This window comes from Heterodontus francisci, chromosome 24, assembly GCF_036365525.1.
Source record: "Heterodontus francisci isolate sHetFra1 chromosome 24, sHetFra1.hap1, whole genome shotgun sequence".
In the NCBI taxonomy this organism is placed as follows: Eukaryota; Metazoa; Chordata; class Chondrichthyes; order Heterodontiformes; family Heterodontidae; genus Heterodontus; species Heterodontus francisci.
The window spans coordinates 51,336,213-51,354,727 of NC_090394.1; the positions used below are offsets into that span (position 1 = coordinate 51,336,213).

At 43.0% G+C, this 18,515-nt stretch overlaps 1 protein-coding gene across 1 annotated transcript in view; it reads right to left on the reverse strand.

Annotated features, from left to right (window-relative positions):
• Window positions 1-18,515, reverse strand: part of iqck (IQ motif containing K) — a 156,868-nt gene that overhangs the window by 118,231 nt on the left and 20,122 nt on the right. Inside the window, exon 2 of the mRNA XM_068056166.1 lies at window positions 1,463-1,590. Coding sequence (XP_067912267.1) covers window positions 1,463-1,590 — 128 coding nt within the window. The remainder of the gene's footprint in view (window positions 1-1,462; window positions 1,591-18,515) is intronic.

Here is an 18,515-nt window from a genome sequence, read left to right on the forward strand (position 1 = left end):
CCAGGGTTCGAAAGTATATAAAAGGAAAGATTGGATAGGCTAGGGTTGTTTTCCCTGGAACTGAGGAGGCTGAGAGGTGACTTAATTGAGGTGTACAAAATTATGAGGGGCCGAGATAGAGTGGACAGGCAGGACCTGTTTCCCCTGGCAGGGAGGTCAGTTACTAAGGGACACAGACTTAAAGTGATTGGTAGAAGGATTAGAGGGGACGAGGAAAAACGTTTTCACCCAGAGGGTGGTGGGTGTCTGGAATTTGCTGCCAGGAATAGTGGTGGAGGCAGAAATCCTCAATACTTTTAAAAGGTACCTGGACATGCACCTGAAATGCTGTAACTGGCAAAGCTATGGACCAGGTGCTGGAAGGTGGAATTAGATTGGGCAACTAGTTTTTTTGGCTGGCGTGGACACGATGGACTGAATGGCCCCCTTCTGTGCCATAATTGTTCTATGGTTCTATGGTTCAGTTATGAGGATAGACTAGAGAAGATGAAGTTGTTCTCCTCAAAGAGAAGGTTGAGAGGAGATTTGATAGAGGTGTTCAAAATCATGAGGGGTCTGGACAAAGTAGATAGAGAGAAACTGTTCCCTTTAGTGGAGGAGTCGAGAACCAGAGGACACCAATTTAAGGTGACAGGCAAAAGAACGAAAGGCAACATGAGAAAACTTATTACACAGCGAGTGCTTAGGATCTGGCCTGAGAGGGTGGTGGAGGCAGATTCAATTGTGGCCATCAAAAGGGAATTGGATAAGTACTTGAAGATAAAAAAATTGTAGGGTTATTGGGAAAGGGCAGGGGAGCAGGACTAGCTGAGTTGCCTTTGCAGAGAGTTGGTGCAGACTTAACAGGCTGAATGGCTTCCTTCTGTTCTGTAATCATTCTCTGATTCAATGGTTCAACTGCCCAAAATAGTAGGCACACTTAGTACTGTTTTAAACAGTACTACTGGTAATGACAAATGGTTAGCTCCATTTGCTCGATATAGGCAGTGGTGAGACACATGGGGATGGTGTATGTGGTGCAAACTGTAGTATAGTATAGCATATATACAATATTTCTAAATTCTGTCCACGAGCAATGCCACAGATCAAGTCACTTATTTTAAATTCAATACATTATATAGTTCTTACAACAAATACTTAGGAGGTATAATCCTGGTGAGTAACATTTATTTTGTCTTAATAGTTTCATTAATTTTAATCAAAGCTTTGAACAAAATCATGTAATTCCTTGTTCAGTACATGCAGTGGAGAAAATCCATAAGAATAATTGAAATTACAAGTCGCTGGCAGTTAAATATAGTTTTAATAAAACAAATTAAAGTTCAATTCCTGCTACATAATGCTTATTGCAATTTTATTTAACATTTTTTGTGCCTTTGATTTCTGCAAGCTTTTGATCTAAAATAGATTACAATTTACTATTAGATTGTACAGATAAATAAAGCAGACATTTTAGAATTACCTTTGCTACCATATGTCCATAAAAAACTGGGGAATGTTTGCTGGCATCGTACTGAGATACTTCAGTAGACACAGATGCTGTACCTGGACTTGAATCCTCTAAAAAATTAGAGCTGATTGCTTCAAATTCTGTAAAAGCACAGAAAAGGGGCATTTCGTTGACATCATGTATTTCCTGGAAGTTTTAAGTTCACAACCACAAATAATTCTGAAATATATTCAAGAATTTAATGATTACACACTACATGAATTAGTTCGATGTTCTGATATCACTCCATTGTGACGCATAGTGGTTTGTATAATATATTAGGTGCATTAATTATCATCATGCTTAGTGTTCAAAAAGTTTAACATCTGAAACAAAACTAGAAAGTGCAAAAAATACAGAACAGCTATTAAAAAGTTAGCATTTCGATATAACCTTTCAGTAGAACTGAAAACGCGTTAAATGGCCTGCAACATCACTGATTGGTAAAGCTGTAGTTTCTTCCCTCCTTTGTTTTCCGAACCTCATTGAAATGTTCACTCAGATATCCACTTTAAGGATAAGTTACACCAGTTAACATTAGCTGACTTTTCTCACTGATTGACCTGTTGTGTACTTCCATCAATTTCTAATTTTGTTTCAGATTGCCATGATTTGTAGATTTTTTTTAAAAAAAGCAATAAAAAGTTAAAACTTTCACTCAACCAGCTCTACCTTAATTATACTGTATTAATATTTGGTGATCATTTACAGTTTCAGTAATAATCCACATATTGGGCTGAATTTTATTTGGTTGCTGCATTGCACGGCGGCGCCCTTTCAACTCAGCGGGGTGCCTGCACTTAGTGGCCACTGCAGAGCCCCTGCGATATGACATGCGGGGGTTCATTAGAATCACGGCGCCAAGCCGCCTTCCCCATATTACGTGGGGAAAGGCAGGACATTCGGTGTAGTGAGAGAGTTTTTGACAGTTTTTTCTTCTTTTTTTTGGGAGCTTTACTCTGTATCTAATCCCATTTTTTTTTTTAGGTGCCTTTATACCCCAGGCCCCTTTTAAGAGTTTTTGACAGTTGTGCAGCAGGTGCTGGGGCCCTATTTTAAGCGCCCCAGCACCTGCTTCCTGACAGCTGTCAAAGAATACTTATCTGACTGCTGAAGAGAGGGGCTGCTGTCAATCTGGCAACAAAGCAGAAAGTGCTGCAGAAATCCAGCAGGTCAGGCAGCATCTGTGGAGAGAGAAGCAGAGTTAACTTGTCCAAGTTCACAGACCTGAAAGTTAACTCTGCTTCTCTCTCCACAGATGCTGCCTGACCTGCTGAGTGACCCCAGCACTTTCCACTTTGCTACCACACACTTACCCTACTGTGTCCCAGTGTCCTATGAAGTTGCAATCCTCTTCTTCCACTCAAGTGTAACATTCCTTCTTGTAGGCATGCCACACCTGGGTGAATAATCTTAAATTTGCACATTCCAGGACATGAAACTTCAAATCGACCATAAAAGGTATTACAGACATTTACAGAGAACACACTGACACAAATGGGAATGCACGGGTGTCACAGCAATGTAAATAAGTCTTTCACTAAATGTTCCTCACCAACATGTGTGTCCTTTTCTCTGTGTGAATGATGTGTGCCAACATGTAGGGCCAATGTCACATCCCTCTGCACCATTGGCCCTTCAGGAGAGCCAACCTATACAATAACATTGCCATGCCACCATTACTCATGAGCGTCTCCATGGATGCAGTGACATGGACATTGGCTCGGTCAGCTGCTGCCTCTAATGGTTTACACAGGGATGCTGCAGATGTGGACTGGTGCATAGCAGAGCGAGAGTGATGTGTGGCTTGCCAAGCTCATGTTGGTTCCTATGGAGCAGGCAGCATTTGTCTGATAAGCCATTTCCGTATATCTCTACCTCACTGCTAGTCCTGCGTGCAGAGCCTGGGTGCCATCTGCCCTCCCATGCGTCTTTCATGTTGTGTGTCCTCATAGTCTGAGGAGGAATCCTGTTGATGTCTCTCATCATGCCAAGCCTGGCCCCTATTGGGTGAGCTGTTGTTCAGAGTAGCAAAGAAAGGAGCTGGCCTTTTTGGCCCGTAGTACAAGGCATCACCCTATCCATACAGGCATTGGAGGTGTTCTTTCAGCATGCCAATCTCCCGCTCATTGGTGGCTCATGTAGCTCAGTGGCTGGCATTGTATCTCTCCTCTGCATTGTTGAGGTCTCTCACTGGTGTCGGGAGTCACGTCTGCAAAGGATAGCCCTTATCTCCAAGAGGCCACCCCTCCATCTGAGCCAGTTCAGTGAACAGCGGTAACAGCCGGGACTGGCGCAAGACCCAGGTGTCATAGCAGCTGCCTAAGAAGCAGTCACACATTCGCAGCAAACATCTGCGATGATCACATATCAGCTTCACCTCGATTGAGAGGACCCCTTTAATGGTGATGTCAACAGGTGGTAGCCTGGCGGGAGGCCTGATGGCCACATGAGTGCAGTCTATGAACATTACAACCTATGGTTCTTCGGTAATGGTGCCAGAACCAATGGCCCTCTGGGCCTGGCTGTGAGAGTCAGTCCTGAAATGGACATCCTCACTGGCTCCCCGGTGCAGGGCATTGGTGACCTCCCTGATGCAGGGGTGCACTGCTGACTGTGCGACCCTACAAAGGTCTCTGGTGGGCCCCTTAAAAGCTGCAGAGGAGTCAGGCTTGAGAACCGCTGCCACTATGAAAAACAAAGGCATGGGATGTCTACCAGAGCCTATGGGCTGCAGGTCATCCTTAAGCAGGGCACAGAGACGTCACCACCCTCTCTACATGCGCAATCGCCTCGGACACTGGTGGTCTGACATCCAATGGAATGTCATGTGGGGCTTGTAAATGCACGGCAAACGTAATGGCGAGCTCCCCTTGGGGGCTGCTGCTCACGACCGGGGACCTGCCTGTTGATATTGCCTCTGGCGCATATGGATCCTCACAAGCAGGGGATCACACAATGTAGAATGAGCCAATGCTATTTCCATGTGATAAACAAAGTTGAACCCTTCATGTATTCGAAGGTTCCTAAACAGGGCAGGGATTGGTGTTGATGGGTACATCAGCTGCTTTCCTGGATCAACTATGTGGCCTGCCATGGCATTGCCCATCTTGGCCAACACAGAGTGGCACAGCATGACCACAACAAGATCCTACCAGCTGAATCGATTGCCCCCACCATCCATATAACCTTAATGCTCCTGCCCTTTCTGGCACCCTCCCAACACACAGGGTGCCTGGTGTGCTATTGCTCCCTCACAAACATGAACAAACACAGAGCGTACACGGTTATCGGAGGGATGGTACACAGTACCTTCCTTCATGCCAGCAGAACTATCCCTCCAGTAATCCCAGACACCCTCCCTTCAAGAATGCAGAATGAGACCCCTGTGTATCCCCCCCTCCTCTCTTCCAGTATGCAGAGCGAGACCCCTGTAATGCCCCCCTCCCTCCTCCCTTTAGGAATGCAGAGTGAGACCCGAGAAGAAACTTACCTTCTGCCGTGAAACCTTCTGCCTCGGTGAACCCGTCGGCTTTTCCAATCGTGAACGGGACAGCATGTGACGGCCACCCGTTCATCGAAAAATCAGGAAGCGTCAATGGAGAGGCGGCGGGCTGCATAATCAGCAAAGGTAAGTACCATTCACCATATGCTAATTGTGGCGCCGCTGCCGTGTTGCGGGGAGGAGGGGGGAGCGCACCAAGGTCCCCCCACCGCTGGTAATTTGCGGTGGGTCCTTCTCGATGTCGCGGGTCAAGGCAGGCCTCTCTCTGCAGCATTTTACCGGCCCCCGCGCCACGACCCGCAGCGACGAGGAGCAAGTAAAATTCAGCCATTAAGTCTGTTATTAAAAAAAAGTGGCTCAGCTCCTGACTCCTCAAAGTCTCTTCTATCACATACAAGGCATAAGTCAGGAGTGTGATGGAATACCACACTCAAGAAGCTCGATATCATCCAGGACAAAGCTGTCCATTTGATCAGCAGCCCATCATTCACCTCCACCGTGGGTACACAGTGGCTGCAGTGTATACTGTGGACAGGATGCACTGCAGCAACTCACCAGACTTCTTCAACAGCACCTCCCAAACCTCCACCAGCTAAAAGGACAAAAGCAGCAGATGCATTAGAACTCAACATCCTGACTTGGACATACATTGCCATCCCTTCACCGTTGCTGGCTCAAAAATCTTGGAACTCCCTACTGAACAGCTTTCTGGGAGCACCTTCACCACTTAATGCAGCGGTTTAAGAAGGCTCACCACCACCTTCAAGGGCAACTAAGGATGGGCAATGACCTGGTGCCAGCGCTGCCCACATCCCAAGAATGAATTTTAAAAAAACATACATTCACACTCATCGCCAAACCCTTTCTGAGCTGGATATTTTGATCCACCAGGAATCCCACTGGATCAGTGGCCAGGAAGACTGAGTCCCACGTTAGTAATGAGTGCAGACCCTGTGCACCTTCCTAGCTCACACTTATTTGCATGTTGGTGCTGGGGTTCTTGGTATTTGTATCACCGTTGGGCCACTTGCCTCAGGTGGCATTAGGGAACATGACCAGCTTCTAATGCAGTGTAGTGTAATTGGCAGTGGCAGAGCAAAAAAAACATTTAAAAAAAAATCCAAACAATCAATTGTGCTGGGAAAGATTCTCCTTTAAATTTGGAACTCCTCCTATGTTGCCTCATGATCACTGGACACCAAAAATGCATGCGTTCCTGACGTGCAGCACTGCTAGGATGTTAAATTACTGGCATTAAAATCATAGGGCTCCCCAAAGATTTACAGAGAACAATGTTTCAGGCCATTCAAAAGGATGCATCAGTCATCCTTCCTACAATTCTCCCTGACAGCTGCTCTCAACTTGTAAAATTTAATAATGCTGAACAGTGCAACTGATCAAGGACAACATTTCAGCTGTCACATCCACTACAGCTAAAGAATTGTTGGCTCAAGGGTTTATGTTTTGAGGCTCAAGTTATCAAAAATAAGGGGGCTTTAGCTTCTACTTTCATGTACCAATGACCAACTCATGGATGGTAACTTGCTGGCTTCCAGGGCACTTTGGAAACTTGATTATAAATGGGCTAGATTACACTCAGCTGTCTGATAACCCAGGATCTCCCGAAGTACTGGAAAAGCGAATCCAAACATATGCTGTAAGACTATCTAGGTTTTAACAATTTTCTATAAGCCATCCTGGTGCTGTGGGAAATACACAAAGGCAGTTTGAATTAAGTCATAAAGCTTACTTTATTGAATAAACATAGAAGAGAACCATTCTACAGAGACAACTGTAGTTGGAATGCTCAACTATGATTGTGATTTTACAGATTAATTGCTTCTGACATACATGCTACAGCATTTCTGGAGGCAATTTCAATGCCCAAGGTTTTTTGAGCACTTGTTTTTTCCCTCATAACCTCTAGTTTAATTAAGAAATGATAGGACAATTAGGACACTGAAATTATAAGTTACTGTACCTTGCAGCCCTATTAACTCGAACTATGGCTGACAATTTCCAATCAGGGATGCTGCTGTATACTTGTCACTGTGCAACAGTGTCTGCTTTATTAAGAAAGGATAGGATTCAGTATAGTGTAGGTCATACCGCTTTATATCCCAATGTACATGGACCATACAATTCCAAAATGTCCATAACATATATCAATGGAATAATTCATGACAAGGGGAGGTCCACAATAAAAGGGCACCGCTGAGCTGAGTGTTGGAGGAGTGTGAATGAACCTGACTAGCAAGTGGCAATCGATAACTTTAGCATTCTTTGATTTCTGGGTTATGGGAAGAGCTTTGAGAAACTATTTTCACCGGTTATGACATTTTTTTCATCCAGTCAAAAATCCAGAATATGTACATACACAAACATTCTGGTATCTAGAAAGTTTAGTATAATTAACATATCCAAGGCACTAAAAACATCAAGTTCAGTAATTTGATTCATGGAGTAATCTGCATTAAATACTTAAAAATTTATCCACCCAGTTGCCTCTAACCTTACCAGTTATTCTGGAGTCAAGGGGCAGGATTTTCAGGCCCTGCTGGAGCCGGGAACAGGTGGGAGGGTGGTAAAAATAGCGCAGCCGGCTGGTATGTCGGCTCCCCAGCTCAATCCTACCCCCAGGCTATTTTCCTGGAGGCAGGATTGGGGGGTGGGGGGCAGTGGGCGGCAGGGCAAATTGAACTAATTAAAGGCCTATTAAACATTTAAAGCCTATTGTCAGAGGCCGACTGGGATATTCCAGTTGGCCTCCAGGTCGTCGCAAGCAGAGGTGGGCAGTTTAGCAGCCTCCCGGTGGCAGACCAGGAAGCCAGCGCTCCAGGCAAGCTTAGAGGTCTCCACCACCCTCCTGGGTGCAGAAGCAGCCACAGGCTGCCCTTTGGATGGGTTCCCCCCACCCCAGTGAGTGACTTTGCTGCTGAATCTATTTTTTATTTTATATTTGAAAAGGTTGGAGAGCGCGCACCCCATTTTGGCACACCCTCTCCCTCACTCAACTGGCACGGCATCCTGCTACTGCTGCTTTCAACCTGGAAGGTCTCCTACATACGAACATACAAATTAGGAGCAGGAGTGGGCCACTCGGCCCGTTGAGCCTGCTCCACCATTCAGTATGATCATGGCTGATCTGATTGTAACTTCGACTCCACATTCCCGCCTACCCCTGATAACCTTTTACTCCCTTCATTATCAAGAATCTACTTCAGCCTTAAAAATATTTAAAGACTCTGCTTCCACTGCCTTTTGAGGAAGAGAATTCCAAAGACTCAGGATCCTCTGAGAGAAAAAAATTTCTCCTCATCTCTGTCTTAAATGGGCAACCCCTTATTTTTAAATATTGGTCCTCCTCCTTCGAGATCCCATCCACCATCCTTAAATAGACGGCGAACCTGCCCTCTGGCCATAATTCGGGAAATTCACAAGTGAATTACTGTTTCCCATGCAGTGCGAGCTTCTGACCCCCATATAAGCCTGATGGCAGGGTTCAGAAGCTCACAAGAAAATCCTGCCCAAAGTTTCTGTTATCATCACAGACTAAATACAAACCGGCAATTCCTTTAGGTAAGTAAGCCTTTCTTGTTCCATACATACGGCAGTGAGGACCTTTATATAACTGCTCCATTTGAAACACACTGGGATTCATCTCATAATTTGAAAAACTTAAGGGAAATATCATGAAAATGAAATCCTTCCACACTACATAGGAGTAGTACAGATTTTATTATTCAGCTAGCCTCGACAACAATCGCTGCAGAAGACAAATAACTGCTTAAAGGTAGCTGCAAAAATAGCACATTGCCAATGCATATACACTGCATTAGTACACAATTTCAGTAACATTCTTCCATTATATTATCAGTTAACATTTATGCATTATGCTTAGCTCCCAGCTCTGTTTCTAAGACAGGCATAATTTTTCTCCACACCCCTCTGTCTCAGACCCATCAAAAATCACTTTCCCAAGCTGCTCTTCCGCTCTCCCCCTCAATCCATTTCTGTATCTGAAGCCATTCTTTCACTCTCCCCACTCAGACTACCATAATGGAACTCAACCTTTGGATTTACTAATCAAACATGCAATTAGCCAATCGCTGAATTCCCCACCACCATCAACATCTTGGGCGTTACCACAGACCAGAAACTTAACTGGACCAGCTGCATAAATACTGTGGCTACAAAAGCAGGTCAGAGGCTGGGAATTCTGCAGTGAGTAACTCACCTCCAGACTCCCCAAAGCCTATCCACCACCTACAAGGCACAAGTCAAGATTGTGATGGAATACTCCCCATTTGCCTGGATGAATGTAGCTTCAACAACACTCAAGAAGCTCAACACTATCCAGGACAAAGCAGCTCACTTGATTAGCACCACCCTTAAATATTCACTTCCTCAACCATTGGTACACAGTGGCATCAGTGTGTACCATCTATAAGATGCACTGTAGTAATGCACCAAGGCTCCTTCAACAGCACCTTCCAAACCCGCAACCTCTGCCACCTAGAAGAACAAGGGCAGCAGGCACATTACACCACCACCACAGGTTCCCCTCCAAGTCACACACCATCCTGATTTGGAAATGCATCACCGTTCATTCACTGTCGCTGGTTCAAAATCCTGGAATTCCCTTCCCAACAGCACTTTGGGGTGTACCTACACCACAAGGACTGCACGGGTTCAAGAAGGCAGCTCACTGCCATCTTCTCAAGGGCAATTAGGGATGAGCAATAAATGCTGACCCTGCCAACGATGCCCACATAGCATGAACAGATATATATAAAAAAAATCATTTTCCATTATTATACTCTTGACTGAAAGCCAGGATTTGGTTCAAAATTATTTAAAGGCTTACCGAGCTTTTACTACCATGGTAAAAAATATATTTTAAAGAACTAATAAGCCAGTTCACACAAACAAAGCTGTAGTACCTTTCTGACTGGCTCCTTGAAACCCCTTCCCACAGGGGACTTCCATCCCATTACTGAAACATCCAGAAACTGGCCCCCAATTCTCCCAAATGTCATCACCCACTGTTTCCACACTAACAACAGCTTCCCATCACAGCCAACACTTAACACACCTCCCAAATCATCGAACCTCCAATATGCATGGACTCTGTCTCCAGCATGCAGAAACCTTAGCTACCCTCCACTCCTCTCAGCTACCACTCCCAAACCTTTAAATCACCTGTACAAAACTACTAAAATGGAGGGACAGGGAGTGCGGAGGGGATGGTGTTGCAGTTAATAGAGAGGAGAAACGTAACAAAATACAGGAAGACATTAATAAACTTGCAGAATGGAGGTGTAATTTGCAAGTGAACTTCAATACAGATAAGTATGAGATCGTACATTTTGGTAGGTAGAAAAAGCAGGCCACATAATCCTTGGAAAATAAATGTCTAAATGGGCCAGAGGGATCTGTGTGTTCAGATACACAAATCACTAAAAGTAGCAACACAGATTAACAAGGTCCTAAAGAAAGAAAACAAAGCACTGGGATTCATTTCTAGAGGGATAACATTGAAAAGTAGAGAAGTTATATTAAACTTGTATAGAATCTTGTTTAGACCACACTTTTGAGTACGGGCCACACTTCTGGTCTCAATGCTGTTATGAAGGTTCTTCCATTTTTAAAATATTTTTGACTTGTATGTAAAAGTCTGTGGAAATACCTGCGGAGATGCTGGACTTGTTTTTTTTTTAAATGGTCACTGGAATGACTTGGGACTTTGTTTAAAAACACATACTGGAAGTCACATGTTTTAAGCCAAGTAAACAGCAGGAGCCTTTCTGACAATGGGAGTTGTTTACAGAAAAGTGACATGTCAATATTTATGGTAGTCAAGAGTTGGTTTTGCTTTTGGATATTGTTTTGGTTCAGTTGAGGTGTGGACTGTTTTGAATGTCAGTTGGGGTGTAAGCCTGCTGAGAGAGAGAAGCCACCAGCTCATCCTTTTCCACCTCTTTGAGAAACCCTGAGAATCCAGTTTGATACCTGAAACCACTGATGCAGTGATTCTCCTGAAAAGCCTGCCAGTGTAATCCTAGACATCACCTGAAAAGAACTGCTCCGGAAAGATCCCAGTGACAGCTGTCTCCATGTACCTGGAGGCCAGACCAAAGAATTAGATGGGAAAATTCCATACCTTATCCTTTTTCTTCAAGAATTAACAAGTATTTGGCCAAAGTTTTTTTGTCTTTTTTATAAAGTGCTCTCTGCAGAGGAAGCTTCGTTATTTTTTCTTTAACTGGTTTGTTTGTGTGTGCATGTGTATTGGGTTATTTTAGAAGGGTATATATTAAACTTTCATATTTCAACCTGTGTGTTATTAAGCTTTGTATCTTATTCAATAAGTCTTGTTTTATAATAAATTAATAACCTTGTTTTTTTTAAAGAAACCTGGTTGGCGGATTTTATTCTGAAACTAAAATAGATCAAGTATATAATTGGCTGTATCGGTAACTGGGTAAAATATTTAAATATATGTTGTGACCCGTGGAGAAGTGGAACTAGAGAAAGACAGTCCACTCCTCTAGCCTCGGTCGTAAAAATACTATAAAACAGAAATAGAAGCACAGAAAAAAGTTCAAAAAAGGTTTACTAGGATGGTACCACAACAGAGGGGTTATATCTAGTAGGCTAGGGGACCTTTCTCTAGAAAAGAGAAGATTGGGGAAGGGGCAGTGATCTCACAGAGATCCTGAAGGTTATGAAAGGGCTTAATAGGGCAGACGTAGAGTAGAGGCTTCCACTTGCGGGCAGGACCAGAACTAAGGGCCATAAATGTAAGATAGTCACTAATAAATCCTGTAAAAAAATTCAGCAGAAACTTCTTTACCCAAAGAGTGGTGAGAATATGGAACTCGTTACCTACCACAAGGAGTAGTTGTGGCAAAAAGCATAGATGCATTTAAGGGGAAGCTCGATAAGCACAAGAAAGAAAGGAATAGAAGTATATGCTAATGCTTTAGATGAAGAATGGTGGGAGGAAACTTGTGCAGAGCATAAACACTGGCATGGACCTGTTGGGCTATGTGGCAAATATTTTGTAAAACCACATCCCACCCCAGCCCAATACTTTTACACCTCCAACTCCCCATCCCTTTCCTCCAGATTCTGGACTTAAAAAGGCAAGACATGATATAATTTTTTAAAATGATTTACAAGGTCACTGGTTTTGAATGTCTATGCAAATATTCGTATAACATAACTGTACTCAACCATTAAGCACTCCACTCTTACATTATAATGAAAACAATACTTCAATAAATCAGAATAAATCTGTTACTCTAATGTATTGCAATTTAGATAACATAGAACATCCACTGACTCACCATGAGCAATGCCACAGGGAGGTCTGCTGGTATAAATAAACATGGATTTATACATATGAAAATAACTATCAAAAAAGGAATAACATAAGTATTTTTATTTCGGCATTATTACTGAATTTAAAAGTAAGGAACACTTTGAAACCTATTCGGAGATGGATGAAAAATATCCCATGACATTGGAAAATAGGAACAAGAGTAGGCCATTCAGCACCTCGAGCCTGTTCTGCCATTCAATGAGTTCATGGTGTATCTGTATCTCAACTGCAACCATTTATCTCATTCATATTTGTGGGACCTTGCTGTGTAGTAATTGGCTGCTACATTATAATAGTAATGAGGTAGTGAAAGGCATGATAATTTTTCTTTATTCTCATACACAAGAAGAATTGTTATGACTAATTAATCAATCACAATTTGCTCCATAGTGGAGGAAACCTATAACATCTGTTGCGTTGCGGGGGTGGGTGGGGAACAGGTGATATGGAGTATCTAGAATCATGGACCTATGCATAAACACCCAGCCACCCAGAAGAATTACAGTCATAGAGTCAGAGTTATACAGCACAAAAACATGCCCTTCGGCCCACAGTGTCCACACTGGCCATCAAGCATATCTATTCTAACCCCATTTTCCAGCACTTAGTCCATAGCCTTGTATGCTATGGCGTTTCAAGTACTCATCTAAATACTTTTTAAATATGGTGAGGGCTTCTGCCTCTACCACCCCTTCAGGCAGTGTGTTCCAGATTCCAGCCACCCTCTGGGTGAAAACTTTTTTCCTCTAAACCTCCTGCCCCTTACCTTAAATCTATGCTCCCTGGTTATTGATATCTCCACTATGGGAAAATGTTTCTTCCTATCTATCCCATCTATGCCCCTCATAATTTTGTATACCTCAATCAGGTCCTCCCTCAGCCTTCTCTGCTCTAAGGAAAACAACCCTAGCCTATCCAGTCTCTCTTCATAGCTAAAATGTTCCAGCCCAGGCAACATCCTGGTGAATCTCCTCTGCACCTTCTTCAGTGCAATCACATCCTTCCTATAGTGTGGCAACCAGAACTGTACACAGTACTCCAGCTGTGGCCTAACTAGCATTTTATACAGCTCCATCATAACCTCCCTGCTCTTATATTCTATGCCTTGGCTAATAAAGGCAAGTATCCCATATGCCTTCCTAACCACCTTAGCTACCCGTGCTGCTGCCTTCAGTGCCCTCTGTACTTCCTAGGGTTCAACCATCTATTGTATATTCCATTGCCTTATTAGTCCTCCCAAAATGCATCACTTCTCAGGATTAAATTCCATTTGCCACTGCTCTGCCCATCTTACCAGCCCATCTATATCGTCCTGTAATCTAAGGCTTTCTTCCTCACTATTTACGACACCAATTTTCGGGTCATCTGTGAACTTACTTACCTCCTATATTCATGTCTAAATCATTAATGTACACTACAAACAGCAAGGGTCCCAGCACCAATCCCTGTGGTACGCCACTGGTCACAGGCTTCCAATCGCAAAAACAACCCGTGACTATCACCCTCTGCTTCCTGCCACTAGGCCAATTTTAGATCCAATTTGCCTAATTGCCCTGATCCCACAGGCTCTTACCTTCTTGACCAATCTCCCATGCGGGACCTTATCAAAAGCCTTACTGAAGTCCATGTAGACTACATCAACTGCTTTACCCTCATCTAGTCACCTCCTCAAAAAATTCAATCAAATTTGTTAGACATGATCTCCCCCTGACAAAGCCATGCTGACTATCCTTGATTAATCCCTGCCTCTCCAAGTGGAGATTAATCCTGTCCGCCAGAAATTTTTTCCAATAGTTTCCCTACCACTGATGTTAGACTCACTGGCCTGTAATTACCTGGTTTATCCCTACTACCCTTCTTGAACAATGGTACCACATTCGCAGTCCTCCAGTCCCCTGGAAATTGAAAATTTGTGTCAGAGCCCCTACAATCTCCTCCCTTGCCTCACATAGCATTATGGATTTTGTTTTACTAGTAGTGGAGGTGGGGAAAAGAGGTTGGGGTGGTGTCCTATTGGTGCAGCCAAGTTAAGTCATAATATTAGAAATTTAGCAAACACTAATTCATTGCCAAGTTTGTTTTTTTCCATTAAGGTTTTCTTTTGAGAAAACTAAGTTATTTCAAATTTGAGGATTAAAAGTATAACATTAGAAAGAGGGAATGATGATAGGAGATTAAAGAAACAGTTTTGATATGCTGGGAAAATGAATTAGAGTAGGAGACAGTCTAATGTGTCTGGATCTCAACATGATGCAGTTACAAAGAGGCAGACATCCATTGACCACACCTAGACACTCTCACCGAACACAATGTCGCACCTCCTCTTTCTGCTGTTCTTAGAGCTGTCAGACATCCTCCAGAGGAATCAATTCTCGCAAAGCTATAATCCATTGTCTGCCAGCCCGCCCAGCTCCAAGTCCTTATGTGAGACCAACCAATCTCTTCACTGGGCCAAATCAAATACCAGTAACTCTGTCCCGGTCTCCCCCCACCCCTCCAACAAATTGAAAATAATGGTCAGGCACATGACCCAATTACCTCAGATGGCCAGTCTTGGATGTGGCCATTTTGTTCTAAGCTTAGGACAAGTGTGTTCGTCACACAGCCCTACCTTTAGTCTCCCAGGACGATGCATAAGCTAGCAGTTTGTACCTGGCAGCAATGAGCTTTGCAAAATCCAACAGGCCAAACTGCCACATTTTATTTAATAAAGATGAGCTTATAAAGGTCTAAAAGCTGAAACCTTTTAGCAGAACATAATAGATTGGAGAAATTGGATCATTGAGTATTTTAATCTCCCATCACTGCAATACTTTATTTATTTATTTAGAGATACAGCACTGAAACAGGCCCTTCGGCCCACCGAGTCTGTGCCGACCATCAACCACCCATTTATACTAATCCTACATTAATCCCATATTCCTACCACATCCCAACCTTCCCTATATTTCCCTACCACCTACCTATACTAGGGGCAATTGCTAATGGCCAATTTACCTATCAACCTGCAAGTCTTTGGCATGTGGGAGGAAACCGGAGCACCCGGAGGAAACCCACGCAGACACAGGGAGAACTTGCAAACTCCGCACAAGCAGTACCTAGAATTGAACCCGGGTCACTGGAGCGGTGAGGCTGCGGTGCGAGCCACTGCGCCACTGGTGCCGCTTTGCAAAGAAAATCTTTAGAATTCCTATTTTTGTTACAAGAACAATGTAAATAACAATTACATTGACATGAAAACAAAGTTGCTTACTGTCCAAATTTTATATAACACATAAAATATAGAGAAAGCTTTTAATATGATATAATAGAAATTTTGGACAGTAACAATGACAATTAAGGGTTCTATTAATGTGACCAATGCCATTGGAGTTCCATTGGAGCATAAATTAACAATTTCTATGTATGACATCCTATTCCTCAAGTCCAACCTTTCAAATTAATTGCTGTATGAATCATATATAAAAATGAAGTATATTTCAAAAAGGTTGGAGAAAATTGAAGTTTTGGCATTATTCAAACTCCCAAGGCAAATAATTAGTGTAACTTTTTAATGTCAAAACCAGAAACTACAGTAGACATTAATTTTAAACTATTGTTGGAAAAGTTAGAATTAGATCTTGACAAATGGAATATGCTTGCTTTTACAAAATACTCTAGTCGCTTCATTCCCATGCTTCAATTCTTTACATCCCTACCATGTCTTCATTTGTCTACACTTTCTGTCTGTATGGCACTCACACAATTTACTCATTGTGGTCTCAGTGCGAAATTATTTTTCTACTTCGTGGTATCTCTTTCTTTCAGTATTATTTCTCTGAATCCTTTATTGATATATTCACTTTGATTTGGGTTTCATAAAGCCAATCGCAAGCAACAAGATGGTAAAAACAGATACCAGGATTTGGCAGGGAGTGATATATGGGAGCTATTGCAGCATACATGGGTTAAAGATAATAAATTGGGTGCTAGGGCTCAGAATGGGAACAACAGCCTGGGTTAGGCTCAAGGGTGGAAAAGAGGCCGAGGTGGGCCAGTTCTGGAAGTAGAGCATGGAGCCTGTGACCTGGGCCTATTGAGGGGAAAGAGGGTGATTCAGAGAAGGTTCACTCGACTGATTCTTGGGATGAAGGAGTTATCTTATGAGGAAAGGTTAGACAGGTTGGAATGTATCTATTGGAATTTAGAAGAATGAGAGGTGATCTTACTGAAACATAAAATCCTGTGGGGACTCAACAGAGTGGATGCTGAGAGGTTGTTTCCCCTTATGGGAGAGACTAGAACCAGGGGACAGACTTTAAAAATAAGGGGTCTCCCATTTAAGACAGAGATGAGGAGAAATATTTTCTCTCAGAGGGTCGTTAGTCTATGGAATTCACTTCTCCAGAGAGCAGTGGAGGCAGGGTCATTGAATATTTTTAAGGCTGAGCTAGATAAATTCTTGATTGACAAGGGAGTCCAAGGTAATAGGGAGTAGATAGGAAAATGTAGAGTTGAGGCCACAATCAGATCAGCCATGATCTTATCAAATGGCAGAGCAGGCTCGAGGGACCGAATGGCCTACTCCTAATTTGTATGTTCGCAATAGGCTAACCATGCAGGCTGTGAGAGGTAAAGGGGTTAATTAGTAATTTAATTTAAAGGATACTTCGTAAGTTGTGTGGGGAATAAACATGGCAACTCAAAAAGGATTTTCTTTAAAAAAAAAGAGGCAATTTGATTGTTGAGAATTTTGAGAGAAGTGAACTGTGCATAAAAGTTAAAAAATGAAAACAGACCAGCTGGCCCAACTAGTCCATGTCAGTGTTTACATAAGAAAATAGTTCAAATCATATTTACCCACCCTGTTCCCATATCCCTTCAACCTCTTTTACTTCATCTACCTAGCCAAACAAATCTTGAATATTGGGTAATTACTGCCTCAGCCACTAAGCCTGGAAGTTATTTCCACAACCTCATAACTCTGTAAAGAGGTTTCTCTTGCCCTCTGGTTGCTTTCTAGTCAGTCAATCTCAAATTTGTAACAAGCGCTCTATGGATATTTTCCCATGCCCAACTCTGAGACATGCCAGGCACAAAACATTTAGTGACATGGGGCTGAATTTTCACCGTGGGGGACGGAAAATGGAAGTTGGGACAGTTTCCAGGTCCCGAATCCGCCCTCAGGGGCAAACAGAAATGGGTCCTGAGTTTCATGGGGTCGACCGTTTAATTGCTATGGAGGCGGGTTGACTGGGACCAAAATCTGAGAGTCGTGCCCACATTGCCAGCTGCAGCCATGTGCTCAGGTGGTCTCCCAATTGTGCTTGGCAACCTTTCCCCCTGCTCTTATGCCGTCACAATATTAGGAGGGTGACGATCCCCTGCACTGCCCAAGTGCTTACTGCACAATGGCACCTGTTTCTCAACGGCAGAGTCCCCTTTGTGCCATTTACCTTCTTATGGGGCCCAGTTAATTCTCTAGGGTTGCAATAACTAGCTTCCAACTGTATACCCGCCTCCCTTCACCTGGTCTGCGTCAGACAGGGCGTGCAGCCTGTCGCTCCCTCAAAAATTACAGCATCCCATTAACAGGCCCTTATGAGCTCCTTAAGCAGCTTAATTGACCTAAATCAGGGATCATGCGGGATCACAGGATCACCCACCTCTCCACCCTGGTGAACATGGCCAGTGCAGAGAGTAGCGTTGTTTGGACCCCCAGTCGCCTCTGTTCCCACCGCTGGTGGGACCTGAAAATCCAGCCCGTGGACTAAAGCAAATCTATAGTAATGATTATGAGCATAAACCTCAAAATTAACTACCTTTCAATAATCTTGATACAAAATTTTCTAGTAGTAAACTCCTTGACTCAAAATTATTAGGAATCCAATATTCCCTTCAATAATCTGGAATCAGTGGTGCAATAGATACAATGAAAATGAACTAAAAATATTGGATTTTTAATAATTTTTGTGTCAAGGAGTTTAATACTAGAAAATTTTGTATGATCCCTGATTTAGACCAATTAAACTCCTTAAGAACTAAAAATCAAAAGGGTAAGTTTTTTTTTTAGGGAAGTATAAAACAATAATTGTGGGTAAAACATTTAGATTAGTTGGGAGAACATAGGCAAAAAGTGCATAGAAGATTTATTT